The sequence below is a fragment of the Pipistrellus hanaki genome (genome assembly GCF_964339955.1).
Source record: "Pipistrellus hanaki genome assembly, chromosome: 1".
Classification (NCBI taxonomy): domain Eukaryota; kingdom Metazoa; phylum Chordata; class Mammalia; order Chiroptera; family Vespertilionidae; genus Pipistrellus; species Pipistrellus hanaki.
Window position 1 is genome coordinate 45,640,215 of NC_140503.1, and position 17,957 is coordinate 45,658,171.

Genomic DNA, 17,957 nt, shown 5'->3' on the forward strand with positions numbered 1-17,957 from the left:
CCCTTTTTGAAATCAATAAAAATATATTTATAAAAGAATTGAATTCCTATTATTATGAAGCATATGACAAACCCTAGTATTATATATTAGAAAAAGTATCAAGTTTCTAAACATTTCAGGTATCATGTTCTCATGTACAAAATGGGAACGATATCTGTTTTACAGTTGTGAGATGTGTATAAGATAACACTTAGAGCACCTGACACCCAGGCCACTAGGACCACTTTTTAAAAAAATATTCTCACCTGAGGATAGATTTTAAAAAGTATATTCTATTTTTTGCCCTGACTGGTTTTGCTCAGTGGTTAGAGTGTTGGCCTGCAGATCAGAAGGCTGCAGATTTGATTCCCATCAAGAGCACATACCTCAGTTGTAGGTTCCCCAGCTCTGATAGGGGTGTGTGCAGGTCCATCAACCAATGTGTCTTTCTTATGTCAATGTTTCTTTTTCTCGCCCCCTCCTCTCTCCCTCCCACTCTTTAGAAATCAATTAAGAACATATATTTGGGTGAGGATTATAAATAAATAAATAAATAAATAAATTTTTATTGTTATTGTTATCATTATTACAGATGTCCCCCATTTTTCTCTCCTTTGCCCTCCTCCAGACCGTGCCCTCCTTTCTCTCTGGCCCTTACCACATTGTTGTTTATGTGCATGGGCTATGCACATACGTTCTTTGGCTATTCTCTCCATCTTCTTTCATCCTGTACACCCCACCAACCTTCCCTCTGACATGTCAGACTCTGGTTCTATTATTAGGTTTTGTTTAGAGTGCTACATGGCTGGAAAAAGAAACTCTTATTTGTTAAGACAGCATGGATGGACCTGGAGATTGTTATGCTAAGCAAATAAGACACTTAGAGAAAATACTATATGATCTCACTTGTATGTGGAATCTAATGAACCTGAGGATATGTTTTTATTGATTTTAGAGAGAGAGGAAGGGGGAGAGAGAGAGAGAAACATTGATATGAGGGAGAAATGTATGCATCCTGATTGGGATCACTAGGTTATGTACCCTGACCAGTAGTTGAACCTGTAACCTTTTTGGTGAATGGGACAGTACTCCAACCAAATGAACACAACGACTGGGGCTTCTCTTAACATACTTTTAGGTAAATTCCCCAAATCACTTTCCACTTTAGATTACTTGTCATTTGCGGAACTTTATATTTAACAATTTTATGTTTTGTAATGGTGCCTTTAGTATAATGTTTGTAAAATAATATAGAATAGAGGGAGTCAGAAGTAAGAACCATAGGATAATAACTCTCCTAGATATCCTTATTTCCATTTGCATATATGGCTATCTATGTATTGTAATGGTCTCATTAAAACTCTTATTTTTATACTTATTGAGGATTAACTTCCTTGGGAAACTTAATTCTTATTTTGGAAAAGATAAAAATGTAAAAGCCAAGTGCATATTCAAATTTATACTTAAACTTTCATTAGATCACAAATAACTGTTTGTTCATGGACTAATAAGTAAGCCTGGATATCAATGAAGAAAAAAATAGTCTATCTAATGATAATTTTTCTTGTGTTTATTTTATAGGAGTTGGAGAAGACTCTAGATGTTTTTAACATAATTTTAGCAAGGCAACAAGCACAAGTTGAGGTAATTATTTTTATTAGCTGATTTTATGTTTTAAACATGTTACAACTGCTCCTTTAAACCTAGGATCAAGAAAGCTAAGTAAGTTTCATAGTATGTTGTTTAGATTTACTTAATTGAGAATAAAGGTTGAATTTTCACTGTTTAATTTTGTCTCAGAAAAAAATTGAAATATTGTGTGTGTGGGGGCAAGGTGACATTAAGGGGAAATTTTAAAAAAATTTATGATAAAAATTTTGAACTCTCTCCCCGACCCCCCAATAGAAAGTAAATTAAGAGTCATCCATTATTCTAGCAATATAGAATGCTAATTGTTAACATTTTGACATACAGTCTCTTAGGTCTTTCTCCCATGCATGCATACCTACCTGTTTATGTTTCTTAGCCCCCATTTCTTTCACTTTATCTTTGCTTTGTTTTCTCTTCCCTCCATTCTTTCCTCCTTCACTTCAGTAATCTTTTTTCTTCCCTTCTCTCCCTCCTTTTCCTCTTTCTCTCTCTCTTTCTCTCTCTCTCTTCTTCTTTTTTTTATTTCCAAAATTGGAATCAATCTGTTCATAGTGTTTCATAAATGCTGATTTTTTCCAGTTGGCACCTTGACTGCCTTGTTTTGTGTTTTTTCTATTATTCTGTAACATGACTTTTTGGTATTTAAAAAATGAATTACAAGTGCAATACAACTTATTATAGAAAAGTCAGACAATGTTGATCTACAAAAAAAAAAAAAGAAAAGAAAATAGGAATCACCCATTATGTCACATACCAAAGATAACTATTGTTAATACATTTCTGTATACTAGTATTGTTTTAGTTTTTTACATTGATAGAACTTTATACACATGCTTCTGTTTTTGAATGGGATTGAAGCATATATATTTATGCATCCAATTACTTAGCAAATACTCATTGAGTGCCAATCATGCTAGCATAGAGATATTCAAAATTTTTTTAATCTTATGGCACATATAGAATAATTACTAAAATTCTGTGGCATACCAAAATGTATTTTTTGCAAATCTGACAATTTTGACTTATTCACACTGGACGAATATTCTTGTGTTGTTGCCTTTTTTTTTTCTTTTTTTTTTGTCAATCTAAGAGTAAAGACGTCAGTATACCTGACCATTAGTCAGGTATTGTGTGTTTTAGAAATTCTTGCATCACACCATTTGGAAATCTCTACACTAGCATTATGGTTAAAGAGTACGGACCTGGGAGTCAGATGGTTTGGATTTTAATCCCAGCTTTGCCAATTAATACTTGTGTAACCTTGGGCTGGCTATTTAACCTCTCTGGGCCTCAGTTTCCTCATTTGTAAAAGGATTAATGTATTATACCTACATCATAGAGTTACTATGAGGAGTGCATGATAATTGATGTAAACCACTTAGACTGTTATCTGCCTGACATATAAAATTACTAAATAAGTGACTTTTTCTTTATCATCATCATATCATTTGCATTAGCATTCAGAAGTGAAACAAAACAAGACAAAAATCCCTTACATTATAATAGGAAGAATGATAATAAACAAACAGTAAATAAAAATAATGTAGCTTTTAATATAAAGAGTGCTGAGGCTAGGCTGAGATCACAATGAGGTTGCAGCTTTAAATAAGATGGTCAGGGAAAGTCTCACTAAGGATACATTTGAGCAAAGACCTGAAGAAAATGAGGGAGCCAACAAGAAAGAAACCTGAGGGAAATTGTACCAGTCAGAAAGAATATAGCAAATGGAAAGACTTCTGGGGTGGAAACATACTAGTAACTAGCTCATTAAGGGAAGTAGAGTGGTGAGAGTGAGGAGAGATGGTGGTTAATGTAGTCAGAGAAGTAAGGTAGTGGAGGAGTTGGAGTGGTGATTGTTGGAGTTATGGAGGATGTTAGATTCTGTAGGGCAAGCATGTCAAACTCATGGCCCACAGGCTGCATGTGGCCCACAACGAATATCTTTTTGGCCCAGCCAGTATAATGATATGTAAAAAATGTTTTAATAAAAAATTCGTAACTTAATTTTTACAATATCCTGTTACACATAATCCTAATATATAAAAAGCCAGGGGCCATCACGACTGAAACAACAACAGCATGGATGACCAAACAGCTGGTTACATGGGCAACAAGGCTGGCAGGGGGGTTAGTGAGGGACGACCAAACGACTGAAAAGCAAGGCTACATGGGGCGACCAGGCCAGCAGGGGGGTTAGTGAGGGACTACCCAGTGACTGAACAGCAGGCTATGAGGGGTGACCAGGCTGGCGGGCGGGGGGGGGGGGGGGGGAGGATGCAGTTGGGGGCAACCAGGCTCACAGTGGGGTCAGTAAGGGGCGACCAGGCTGGCGGGGGCAACCAGGCCAGTAAGGGGGGCATTTAGGGGTGATCAGGCCAGGAGGCAGAGGTGATTAGGGGTGATCAGGCAGGCAGGTAAGCAGTTAAGAGCCAGTGGTCCCGGATTGTTAGAGGGATGTCCGACTGCCAGTTTAGGGATTGGGCCTAAACTGGCATTCGGACATCCCCCAAGGGGTCCTGGATTGGGGAGAGTGCAGGCTGGGCTGAAGGGGACCCTCTTTCTCCACCCCCCTGCACAAATTTCATGCACCAGGCCTCTAGTTATTAATAACAAACTATAACCTTTGCTAATGACTGATTACTATAATCGTGTTGCATTCATTTCCCTTATGCACAGGTGCATCTTTCTCTCCACTAATACTAGCAGTGAATATTTTAGCAGCTTAATTGCCACATCATTAGTCTTGTGCTAACTTGTTTGGTGTGTGCAACAGGAAATACTTTGCTTTCGGAAAAGAAGAAAAATAGGTTTATTTGTGTTACCCATTAGTTTGTGCAGTTTTTCAGTGTCTGTTAAGTTAATATTCAAGAAAATATATTAATTTTTATTAAAATGTTCTATTATTTTATGTTAATGATTACTCATTTATTTGTAATTAGCATGTCTCTAATGAAATAAACCTATGTTTCTTTGAAAATTAAAGCTTTTGTTTTTTTGTTGCCCACATAAACTTAAACCTTATTTATTTGGCTAGTGTTAGCCTTTGAGTTTGACATGCTTGCTGTAGGGCCTTTAAAGCAATTTTAAATTTTTGTGGATTTTGATTTTTACTCTGAATTAGAGAGCAATTTCATGAATAGAATAATATAATCTGACTTAGGTTTTAAAATTTTCTTTGGCTACTAGTTTGAAAACTGACTGTAAAAAGGAGGGCAAAAATGAAAACAGAGAGTTAGGATGCTCTTGAAATATTTGAAAAATAATGGTAGTGTGGCTGAGAGTGGTTACAATAGAGTGATGCCTCTGTCAAATTCTGGCCAGGAGGTCCGTGTTGGAGGTTGGATTCTCAGTCAGGTCACATGCCCAGGTTGCGGCTTGATTCCCAGTAGGGAATATGCAAGAGGCAGCCGATCAATGTTCTTTCTCACCGTTGATATTTCTCTCTCCCTCTCAGCTGATCATTGTTCTCTCTCACCATTGATGTTTCTATCTCTCACTCTCCGTTCCTCTCTGAAATCAATAAAAAATGCAAAATAAATTTTAAAAATATTCTGTGTATGTTTTAAGGGTGAGCCATTATTTTCCAACTGACTAAATTCGTATTTTAAGAGAGAGAAATTAGAGATGACTAAGAATTTTGTCTTGGAGGAGTTGGGAAAGTGGAGTTACCGTGAAATGAGATGGGGAAGACTAGATGGAACAAACGTGGGTGAGATAGGAGATGAGTAGTTCAGTTTTGGATCTATAAAGTTTATCATTTAGACATTAATGTGGATGTATGAAGTAGGCAATTGGATACGGGAATGTAGAGTTTAGAAGTCTGTGTTGGAGATATAAATGTAGCAGGGGTCAGCACACAGATGGCATTGAAAGCTATGACATTGGATGAAATCACCTAAGTTAGAGTAGCTAGAAAAGAGTGGACTCTAAAGACCTGTAGCATTCTATTGTTTATAGGTCAGAGAGATGGGAACAGGTAAAGGTCACCATAGAGAAGTTGCCAGAGATATAGGTGGAAAGTTCTCTGAATGTAATCCTCAAAACCAAGTGAAGAAAGAATTTCAAGGAATAGGGAGGGCTCAATTGTGACAGGTGCATCTGATTGGTCAACCTACCTGAGGACTGAGAATTGACCATTTGGTTTCCCAAATATGAGATGTTTTAGCTATTATTTTTTACAATGATTTTATGAACACACATAAATATGTATGTATATGTACATATGTATGCCCATGTATACCTATCTATGACTTTTGATATGATATCACAAGTTCCTGAGAGGCTTTGTTAATTTTTTTTTCACTAACGTTTTTTCTTTCTGTTCCTCAGATTGGAAAATTTCCATTGTGCTTTCTTCAAGTTTACTCTTTCCTTTATCATTTATATTTTCAGGTCTAAAATTCCTTTTGAGTTCCTATAAAGTTTTTATTTTTCTGCCGAAAATTCTTATATTTTATTAACTTTAAGAGTATTTTCCTTTACCTAATGTAACATAGGTTACAGTATTCCTGATAGTTTCAACATCTAGGTTATTTGGTTATTGGCATCTGTTGATTATTCTTTTCCTTGATAATTGGTCATATTTTCCTAGGTTTTTGTTCGTTTTGTTTTGTTTTCATACAAAAAGTAATTTTGATTATATTTATGGACATTGTGAATATTATATTATGTGGTCTTTGTGTCCTGTTATCCTCCGGAAACTGTTGATATTTTTATCTTAGCACATAGCTTTTATGGATAGTGGTTCAAATCTCAATTCATTTGTTTCAATTTTTGTATGTTGGTTTGGGTCTATTTTGCACATGAACAGTATAGGAGTTTGAGAGTTGTGCAGATGGTTTACTAGTATATCTCAGTTCAGGTCTCTGAACCTTTGCTACTTTCATTGAGGTCAGTTTCATACATAGAAAGCTTAGGTTAGACTGGGGTTTGTGCAGACTTATACCCAGATATCCCATTCTCTGACTCTTCTCCCTCTAGGATTCTCCTCTGTATACTTTGGCTTTCATGGACTTCATTTACTCATCCTGTTGCCAGACTTTTGAATGTGGAAGCATTATCCTTTCAGTTGCAGTGGCTCCTTAACTTAAACATTTGGAAGATATATTGCTCAGAAATATGCTGTCCTAGTGGCTTTTTAACTTAAAAATTTGGGAAATATATCACTGGAATCCTTGACTATAATTCTTAACAAAAAGCAGTAAAATACTATCTGTATGTGGAAAGTAAATTAATAGACTACATTAATCACATATTGAACATTTCAGAAGGAACTGCCTTTCTTGACTATGGTTAACCTAATGTAGTGTTTAAAAAAGTTAAGCATTGCTGAAACCAGTTTGGCCTAGTGGATGGAGCATCATTCTGAGGCCTGAAAGGTCCCAGATTTGATTCCAGTCAAGGGCATGTACCTTGGTTGCAGGCACATCCCCAGTAGGCAGTGTGCAGGAGGCAGCTGTTTGATGTTTCTCTCTCATTGATGTTTCTGGCTCTCTATCCCTCTCTCTTCCTCTCTGTAAAAAATCAATAAAATATATATTTTTAAAAAGTTAACCATTGTTTTTACCTGACTATACCTGAAAATGAAAAGGACATTTACTCTTAAAATTTTTTTATTTTTATTTTTTAGGTGATTCGGTCTGGGCAGAAATTAAAGAACAAGTCTACTGACACAGGCGAGAAACGTGGAGGCTGGTTTAGTGGGTTTTGGGGAAAGAAGGAATCTAAGAAAAAAGATGAAGACTCTTTGATTCCTGAAAGTAAGTTCCAAGTCAAGTAATTTATTGTATGCTGATAAGACAAACTATATAAATTATATTTTAGTCAGTTAGTTGAATTTTATTTCATAACTAGAGGCCTTGTGCACAAAATTTATGCATGGGTAGGGTCCCTAAGCTTGGCTGGCAATCAGGGCTGATCAGGGCCTTCCAGCTGCCAGTGGGGGCCTCCCTTCCAGCTACCAGCCAGGGCCTTCCTTCATTTTGCGCCACCCCCTTGTGGTCAGCACACATCATAGTGAGCGATGGTCTCCTGGTTGAACTCCTGAGGGGACACTTTGCATATTAGTCTTTTATATATATACTAGAGGCTTTGTGCACGAAATTTGTGCGTCTGCGGGGGGGGGGGGGGGAGGGAAGCATGACCTGTGCCCTCTCACAGTGCGGGAGCCACGGGATCGATCACCCCAAAGAGGTAGGCCCCGCCCACCCATCCAGGGCTCTTTGATGGATTGCCCCAAAGAGGTAGGCTGGAGCCAGGGGTCCCACCTCTGCGGCAGGTGTGGGCTATGGGAACCCATGCAGAAGCCATGTGGAGCAGCTGCTGGGTCCCACCCCCACTGTGTGTGCAGCCGTCTTGTGACGGCATGAGGGCATCACAGCGTGATGTCGTGAGGACCACCTAGGCTTTTAACAGTAAGACTAGAGGCCCAGTACCCGAAATTCATGTACAGGGGTGTCGCTCAGCCCAGCCTGCACCCTCTCCAATCTGGGACATCCTTCTCACAATCCAGGACTACTGGCTCCCAGCTGCATGCCTGCCTGCCTGCCTGATCACCCCTTAACCACTCCCCTGCCAGCCTGATCAATACTTAACTGCTCCTTTGCTGGTCTGATTGCCCCTAACTTCCCTCCTCTGCTGGCCTGATTGCTCCTAATTGTCCTCCCCTGCCGGCCTAATCACCCCTAACTTTCCTTTCCTGCCAGCCTGGTTGCCCCCAACTACCCTTCCCTGCTGGCCTGGTCAACCCCAACTGCCCTCCTCTGCTGACCTGGTCCCCCCCCCAAATACTCTCCCCTGCAGGCCTGGGTCCCTCCCAACTGCCCTACCCTTCAGGCCTGTTCATCCCCAACTGTCGTCCTCTGCTGGCCTGGACACCCCTAACTGCCCTTCCCTACAGGCCTGGTGTCCTCCGGCTGCCTTCCCCTGCAGGCCTGGATACCCCACAACTGTCCTCCCCTGCAGGCCTGTGTCCCCCCAACTGCCCTCCCCTGCAGGCCTGGTTGTCCACAACTACCCTCCCCTGATGGTCACTTGTGTGTTGGAATGACAGTCAATTTGCATATTACTTCTTTATTATTTAGGATACAAACTTTTGAAATAAAAGTAGCTCAATGTGGCAAACATATAAGCTGATATATCAGGCTGGTATATTTCTATGTTTTAAATTAAAGCAAAACTTCAAAATTTTTTTTCTTTTTGGAGAAAAATTATTCGTGTGAAATTTAGAAAGTTGAAATTCAGAAATCACCACATTTAACATTCCCAATTATTACTTTTTACATGGATATTTAATTAGAAGTTTCTCTTAGTTTTTAAAATACTTGGAATTCAAAATCCATATAGGAAACCTGAATTTCCTTAATGGTCTCTTTGCTTTCTTTTTTTTTTTTTTGAAAACTATTTAAGACATTTGGTAAATACTGGGAACACAAGGTCACATGAACCACAAGGAAAAAGCCTAAACTCTGGCTGCCACGAGAGCCAGCAGCGAGGGTAATAACTGCCGGCAACTCTGACAGGTGGCCAGCTCTCACTTTAAGAATGTTTTTTCTTGATCTAAGACATGATATCCTAGCTAATAAAAGAGTAATATGCAAATTGACCGTACCTCCGCTATACCCACAAACCAATCAGGAGTGAGTATGCAAATTAACCTAACCAAGATGGCTGTGGCCATGGAGTGAGTAGGTGGCTTGGGTTTGCTCGGCAATGGAGGAAGCCAGGCTTCCCCCCACACCCTGCCGGGCCCTAGACTCTACTCAAGGCTACAAAGTTTCAATTATAGAAGATAAATAAATCCCAGACCCCAGGGCCTCTGCTTGGGTTATCAGGGGATGTGGCCAGCCTACAAATCACCATAGGCCCATCACCCAGGCTGCCCCAAGGCCCAAGGGAACCCCCACCCTGATCCGGGACACCCTTCAGGGCAAACCAGCTGGCCCCCACCCATGCATCAGGCCTCTATCCTATCTAATAAAAGAGTAATATGAAAATTGACCATCACTCCAACACACAAGATGGCTGCCCCCATGTGGTCAAAGATGGCTCCTCCCATGTGACACAAGATGGCAACCACATGATGGCCCGCAGGAGAGGGCAGTTGGGAGGCAACAGGCCTGCAAGGGAGGGCAGTTGGGGGCGATCAAGCCTGCAGGGGAGGGCATTTAGGGGTGACCAAGCTGGCAGAAGAGGGAAGTTGGGGTGATCAGGCCTGCAGGGGAGGGCAATTAGGAGCAAACAGGCTGGCAGGGGAGCAATTGGGCATCAATGAGGCTGGCAGGGGAGTGGTTAGGGGGTGATCAGGTTAGGGACAATCAGGAAGGCAGGCAGGTGAGCGGTTAGGAGCCAGAAGTCCTGGATTGTGAGAAGGATGTCTGACTGCCTATTTAGGCCTGATCCTACCGGGATCGTGCCTAAACAGGCAATTGAACATCCTTCGAGGGATCCCAGATTGGAGAGGGTGCAGTCTGGGCTGAGGCACACATACCCCCATGCACAAATTTTTTGCACAGGGCCTCTAGTTTTCGTATATTAGAGGAAATATACTGAACCTGGCTGCTTTTGCTTTAGCATTTGTTTTTATTGATTTTAGGGCACTTGCTAGTTTGGTTTGATTTTTAAAATTTTATTGTACCCGTAAAGCTGAAGCAATTGATTTTTAAAATATTGTCTTTTCTTTGTAGCTATTGATGACCTTATGACTCCAGAGGAAAAAGATAAGTTCTTCACAGCTATTGGTTATAGTGAGAGCACCCACAACCTAACTTTACCCAAGCAGGTAATTATTTAGGTGATCTAAGAGGTGTTTTGTTTCATTTTACTGTATTATCTTATATTTGGAGTTTATTCTTGTGTATGGTTTAGTTCTGTTAGTATATATATAGGTGCTCACGTATGGATAAGTATTTACAATTGTTATATTTTCTTGATGGGTAGACCCCTTTATCATTCCATAATAACTTTATCTCTTTGGACCATTTTTAACTTAAAGTCTATTTTTTTTATGATATAAGTATAGCTACCCCTATTTTTGTTTTGTTACTGTTTGTTTGAAATATATTTTTCATCTTTTCACTCTTAGTCTGTGTGTGGCCTTATAGCTAAAATGAGTCTGTTATTGCTGGATCTTATTTTTTAAATTTTGACTTTTTGTGTGTTTTGATTAGATAATTTAATCCATTTACATTTACAGTAATTATTAATAGGTAAGGGCTTACTATTGCCATTTTGTTAATTGTTTTCTGACTGTTTTGTAAATACTTTGTCCTTTGCTTCCTCTGTTGCTATCATCCTGTGTAGTTTGGTGAGAATCATCTCCCTGTTTCTCTGTCCTACCTCTAATCCTGACTTATCAATTTTTGGGTCAGGATTTTTTCTTTTCTCAATGTGTGATTAACTCTCCAAAGGCATCAAACAAATGTTCTTTATATTTTGTCTAGTTTTTGAGCTCAAGGATTAATCTGAATTAGTTTGCTTTAGTGAAAACTGCTGAATTAAATTCTTACACCACAAAATGTTTTATTTTTATTACCTTTAATAGAAATTAGTTTTGAATTTTGTAAGTGTACTATTTGAGCAAGCAATTTGTATTGAATTTTCCAATGTATATATGTTTTTATAGTGAGGGTATTATACAGAAACCTACCATAATGTTTTATAGATCACTATAACTCAACAAATTTAAATGAATAAATTATTAAGTAAAGTAATAATTACTTAATCTTTAACAATATTCATTCTTTTGTTTAGTATGTTGCTCATATAATGACAGTGAAATTAGTAAGCACGTCTATTACAATAAGAGAAAACAAAAATATTCCAGAAATACTAAAAATTCAGATAATTGGCCTGGGCACCAAGGTATCTCAGCGACCAGGAGCACAAGCACTTAAGTAAGTTTTAAAAAACTTATTTAAATTTTTATTTTATATGACTTCAGGCCCCAAAGATGTGTTACTTGCCATTAAAAACTGATTAATAGTCATCCTTCTCTAGTTTTATTTTGTGGGTTTGTTTGTATCACGGTAGTCATTTTATATTTGAATTTGTTTTGTTACAGTTATATGACAACCTCATCATTTGTTCTACTCTTTATAAATATTTGTTGCATACTGTTTATTGATTTGATACTATGAAGGCTATAGGAACAATAAATTTCTATTTTCAAGAACATTATGCTGTAGTTGATAAGAGAGGATATTCAAAAGGTTACTTTAAGATCTGTTTAGAGTATTAGAGAGCTCATAAGTTAGAAGGTATTCTAAAATTAATACCTTATTGTTAATGCTATGCAAGTTCAATTGTAGAAGAGAAATTTGGCCTAGGTACAGTGTGGCTCTTCCACAAAATACCACGCATGGGCACGCACATACAGTGCGATTGACACTTCGTGGCCCATGTGCAGAAGTTGGTTTTCAGCCTGGGTGAGTCTATTTTGAAGAAGTGGCATTAGAACACTCAAGGGGCCAAATAACCGCAGTTTGCTGACACCAGTCTAGGAGAACTGGGACTTATTAACCTAGTTGAATGGAAAGAACTAGAAGAAGGGATGGATGAGGTAGGAGAGTGTTCAGGGTGGCATAAGGTAGGGATATGAGTCTCATGAGTATTGAGCATAGCTTGTATTCATGCTGCAATTATGGGAACTTCTGCAGTGTTCTGGAAGTTGGGTAAAGTTCTGTTTGTTTTTTAAAATTTTTCATGTGGCTGACAAGGAAAATAAAGAAAAAAGCCTACTTTAGGCTGTGAGGGTTATTGAATGCTAGGTTGAGAAGTTTGGATTTCAACTCTGAGTAATGGCTCGGGGTCATGGCTTTCAGTGGAGTTGTTTTAAAGGGAACTTTGTGTTTTAAACCATTATATTACAAATAATTGTGTTTCTTCATTGGATTGTAGGGTGGAAGCAAAATTAGAACACTGGTATATAACAGGTCTGAAACAGCAGGATACTGTACCATCCCTTGTGGCTTCAATTGGTGATACTGCATCATCTTTGCTTAAAATTGAATTTGAAACCAATCCAGAGAATAGTCCTGCTGACCAGATACTCGTTGTTCAGTCTCAGCCTGTGGAGGTCATCTATGATGCTGTAAGTACAAAGAGAAAGTGAATCTTATATCTTACATGTTTGACATATGGTTTTCTTATTTTTCTCTCTTTCGTATTTAACATTTATTTACTTACCACTGTTTTCTTATTCTAAAAGAAGTATATGTTTTTCAGTTAATTTTGAAAAATTTTTATGTGCTATAGATTTTTTCTACCACAAGGTGTATTTATGCTTATGTCAATTAAAAAAAAATTGAATCTACTATTTATAAAGGCTGTGTTCATTGTACCAACTATTCCCAGTCATTACATGCTTACTATTAGGTCTAGTAATAATTAATGTCGTTTTCCAATACTTTTTTAAATCGAATTTATTTAAACAATACAACAAAATTTAATCAACAATATAGTTGCCGTTGTTTTCTACTACTTGTGCCCAATGCTCAGGAAGCATTTTAATCCCTCTGTTGTAAAATTCTTGTGATTTTGATGCAAAAAATTCAGTCAATGCATTTTTGAGGCATTCTTCATTATTAAATTTTTTTCCAAGAAGAAAGTTTTGCAAAGAACGAAACAAATGGTAATCGGAAGGGGCAATATCAGGAGAATATGCAGGTTGAGGGAGAACTTCCCATTCCAACTGGCGCAGTTTTTCAGCAGTGATTCTTGCAGTATGCGGTCGTGCGTTATCGTGGTGAAGAATTACGCCCTTCCGATTAATCAGCGCGGGTTCTTTTTCTCTTAAAGCTTGGGCTAACCTTTCCAATCGGGCACTATACACTGCACTTGTAATGGTTTGGTTAGATGGTAAAAGTTCATAATGAAGAATTCCTTTAAAATTCCACCAAACACACAACATCACTTTTTTCGCATTCAAGTCAGGTTTTGGCGTGGGCTGCGGAGCCTCATTTTTGTCCAACTATTGAGGCTTCCTTTTCAAATTAACATACAGCACCCATTCTTCATCTCCAGTAACAATTTGCTCTAAAAAACGGCAAACGGTTTTGACGAGAGAGGAGCAAACTGCAAATTGTGACTCTTTGATTACGGTTGTTGTCGGTCAACTCATGAGGAACCCATTTTCCAAACTTTTGGACTTTGCCAAGTGCACGCAATTGATTGGAAATTGTTTTTTGTGAACAATTTAAAGTTGTCGCAAGCTCTTGTTGGGTAATTTGAGGATTTTGCACCAAAAGAGCTTGAAGAGCTTCTTGATCAAAATTGGACACACGGCCTCGACCACTCTTGTCACCTAACGAAAAATTTCCCTCGCGAAATTTCTCAAACCAACGCTGGCATTTTCTGGCGCTAACTGCATCTTGACCAAGAGCACTACAGATGTTTTTTGCAGCCTCACTTGCTTTTCTTCCTAATTGGAACTCGTAAAGCATGCAGTGCCGAATATGCTCTTCATCCGCCATCTTCTTAGCCCTAGTTTTGCAACAAAAACCAAACCAAACACAAACTTTTTCAAGCAAAACTTGTTAATTGCACTTCACACGTTCTGTAGATACCACGTGTTTGAAGGTTATGTCAATACAAGTCAATGCCAAGCAAGATTTTAAACGAATGTTGAAAAACGACATTAATTATTACTAGACCCGATACTACAGTTTATCTTTGCCTATTCTTTTTCCTCAATGTTTGGAACCAACTTAAAGAGCTTTAGAAATAATAGAAAGAATTTAATATGTTGTTCACATGAAAAAAAAACATTCACATTTAGATATTATTGAAAGAGCTGGATCTAGTTCTGTATCAATATCTTCATCTTTTGTTTAGACTCTCTTAACTCATCTCAAGCTAGCCAACAGGATGTGTATGGTTCACAACTCATTGCATCACTCAGGTTGTCTCCATCCTGTTGTTTAGATCCCTGACTTTTACTTTATAGTTTAGAAATGGATTCACATCGTGGGTACAGTCACATTGTTGTACCTCCAGTCTCCAGAACTCATTCTGATTTTTTACATTCAAGTTTTGGATGTAAGTAAGGGCTCACCAGCTTTCTTACTTCCTCTTCAAAGTGTAGGGGAATTCATTTTCAATATAAAGAAGTGGAGTTTTAACTTCTGGCTAATTAGGGCTAAAACTAGAGACACTATAAAATATATTTAAGGTTACTTTAATGATATGCACACATTTGTTGCCTCTTGAGTAAGCTTGCTTGGGCTATTCCCTTTTTTAGGTTCTCTTTCACTCTAGAGGGAAAACTATCTTTGGAGGTACCTCCTCAGTTTAAACCCCAGTTGTTTAGAATTAAACCAAAACTTAAAAAATTTATAATGTGGAAAGTATTGTGTATAATTTATCTATATTTAAATTGTTTTACAGAAAACCATTAATGCAGTGGTTGAATTCTTTCAGTCAAATAAGGGATTAGATCTTGAGCAAATAACATCAGCTACATTGATGAAGCTGGAAGAAATTAAAGAGAGAACAGCTGCAGGTAAAGAATTTGCCTCTCTGCATAAGCATCAATTAAACATTCAAAATTTTGTGTATTCTAATGCAAGTATTATGTTAAAAATAGTATAGGTTGCTTTTTTTTTTCTTCTTTATCTTAAATTCAGGCTATCTTCTGCAGTGGAATAGCATTGTATGTACGTGGTTTATCCAAAGTCAAATATGCCAGCTAGATTAGGTGAAAAAGAGAATAATATTGGGCACATATACCATTGACCCTCCCCCCCCGCCCCGTATATGGGGGGGGGGGGGCGGGTTTGGCAGTGGTATATGTACAAAGATAATAATTTAATAAAAAGAATTAAAAAAAAATATTGGGCACAGATGATTCTGTGTGACATTACCTTTAAGAACCTGAGCTTGAGGTAGAAGATATCCCTCTGGATCAATTCTTAAAAAACTGTGATACAGAAGATACATACTTTTATACAACATTATCTCTGAACTGATAAATACTACTTTATCTGTTTACTTAATTAAAGAAATAATGAATTATTCTCTCAAAAAAGCAGTAGCTATGTTGGGTTTACTGTACTGTGTGAAGATAAGATTGATTGTTTCTCATTGAACATATACAATTCTCCTTTACTTGCTGAATTGAAAATCCTTCATAATACTTTCCAGTTGATATTCTTGTTGTTAGTAATATGATTATACATTTCAAATTGACCCTCTGACCTTTAATTTTTTTTTTTTTTTTTTTTTTTTTTTTAGGTCTTACACATATTATTGAAACTCGAAAAGTCCTTGATTTAAAGATAAATCTGAAGCCTTCTTATCTCATAGTTCCACACACAGGCTTCTACCATAGAAAGTCAGATCTTCTCATTTTAGATTTTGGTACACTTCAAGTAAGTACACAGGCATTTCTGTCTGACCATTTTTGCTTAGCTTGGTACCTAGCTATGTGAGTTTGCTTTCCCCCACTCAAATTTACTTAAACCTAGACTTACTTTTTCTTAGCATTTTGTCAAGTCAGCTTAGGTTATTATTTTATATATATATTAATAGCTCTGCACACGAATCTGTGTGCAAGTAGCTCACTGCCGCTTGTAGAGTGCCGCTTGTAGCTCTCCGCTCCATGAAGCTCCCTGCCCTGACCTCCTGTAGCTCTCAGCCCACTGCCCCACCCTCCTGTAGCTCTCTGCTGGTACCTTGCTGCTCCGCCCTCCTGCTGTTCGGTCCTTACGTGTCATGGTTAATGTTCATTTGCATATTACTTCTTTATTATATAGGATTTTATGGCTATTAAAGAAGCAAAGAAAAACCTAAAATTGTTTGGAATAGGAGATAATTTGACTTTGAGAACTGGATTACTGTTGTCTTTTTCTACTTGGACAGAAACACTAGTAGTTTTCAAACACTCCTAGGTTTTCAGAGTTTAATTTCAGAGTGTTATTTGTTAGTTTTTTTATTTTGACAATAGGAAACGATACACATATGAATATATGTTTGATAGAATAAGATAATTTAAGATATTGTTTGGGTAGTGAAGCTTGTAGAAATTCAAGCCTCTGAGAAAATGTGAAGATTTAAAAATATAAAGGCCTAACAAAACCAGTTTGGCTCAATGGATAGAACATCAGCCTATGGACTGAAAGGTCCCAGGTTCGATTCCGGTCAAGGGCATGTACCTTGGTTGTGGGCACATTCCCAGTAGCGGGTGTACAGGAAGCAGTTGATCAATGTTTCTCTCTCATTGATGTTTTTAGCTCTCTATCCCTCTCTCTTCCTCTCTGTAAAAAATCAATAAAATATATTTTAAAACTATATATACATAGTCCTGAATTAATCCTTCTTTAAAAGATGGAAAAGGAAGTAGAGATTGGAGCTGAATTCTAATGGACTAGTTATTCTACATATGTAGTGGGGAGAAGAAGGAATAAAACCTGCTATTTCATTGTGGCAATAACTCCTGAGAGCCAGGAAGAGTTGTATGTGTAGACAGATTATTTGAGATAGGAGCTATGTAATTACTAGCTAGTTAGTGCAGATGTGCTGAGTAATGTATTACTCAAACATATTAGAGATATATGCTGAAATATTACATTTCTAATAAAATATTTGCAAATAATTATCAGAAAACTAAGCAAAATGTGAATTAAGGGCAATGTTTTCATTTTAGTTAATTTTAAGAAAACACAACTGAAGTATATTGACTTATGTACTTTTCTGTTAAAAAATTGAAGTTTTCCCTCTCCATTTTAGCTTAACAGTAAAGATCAAGGTTTGCAGAAGACTGGTAATTCATCTCTGGAGGAAATAATGGATAAAGCATATGACAAGTTTGATGTTGAAATAAAAAGTGTACAACTACTCTTTGCAAAAGCAGGTAATAGGTTGCTCAGTTTTTAGGATCTTGAAATTATGTTGAATAGTTTTTGTAAATAGATGTGTATGTGTGCATGTAAATCAACTCTGGTAACATTTTGAACACATATCCTGTTGGTTTCTTAACATACCAATCAAGAAAGCCCATGATTGCAAATCTTTCTCAGTAACAAATGAAGATGAAAAATTTGGCTGTTCATCTTAGAGTATGGTACTTAGCACCATTTTAATCTATGTATAGTTATTGTCTAATTTTTTTTTTTTTTTTTTTTTGTAATATGACTGAACCTGCCCAAAACACAAAATAGAAGTTGCTCTTGGCTCAATTCCTCTGTCTCAAAGTTTTTGGAATGTTTCAATGATGTTTTCCCTTGCTGTCTTTATTTTTAAATATTTTACTGTATTAGATTAGTTTTTATTTCAATAGTATTATATCTTTTACTTTTGTAGATATCTGAGAAGTATGGATATAGTCTTAAAAC

At 37.4% G+C, this 17,957-nt stretch overlaps 1 protein-coding gene across 1 annotated transcript in view; it reads left to right on the plus strand.

Moving 5' to 3' along the window:
* VPS13C (vacuolar protein sorting 13 homolog C) overlaps positions 1-17,957 on the plus strand; it is a 176,898-nt gene that overhangs the window by 46,480 nt on the left and 112,461 nt on the right. The window contains exons 14-21 of the mRNA XM_084886331.1: positions 1,561-1,623; positions 7,259-7,388; positions 10,314-10,408; positions 11,380-11,522; positions 12,526-12,718; positions 15,013-15,127; positions 15,859-15,995; positions 17,353-17,476. Of these exons, the coding sequence (XP_084742457.1) occupies positions 1,561-1,623; positions 7,259-7,388; positions 10,314-10,408; positions 11,380-11,522; positions 12,526-12,718; positions 15,013-15,127; positions 15,859-15,995; positions 17,353-17,476 (1,000 nt within the window). The remainder of the gene's footprint in view (positions 1-1,560; positions 1,624-7,258; positions 7,389-10,313; positions 10,409-11,379; positions 11,523-12,525; positions 12,719-15,012; positions 15,128-15,858; positions 15,996-17,352; positions 17,477-17,957) is intronic.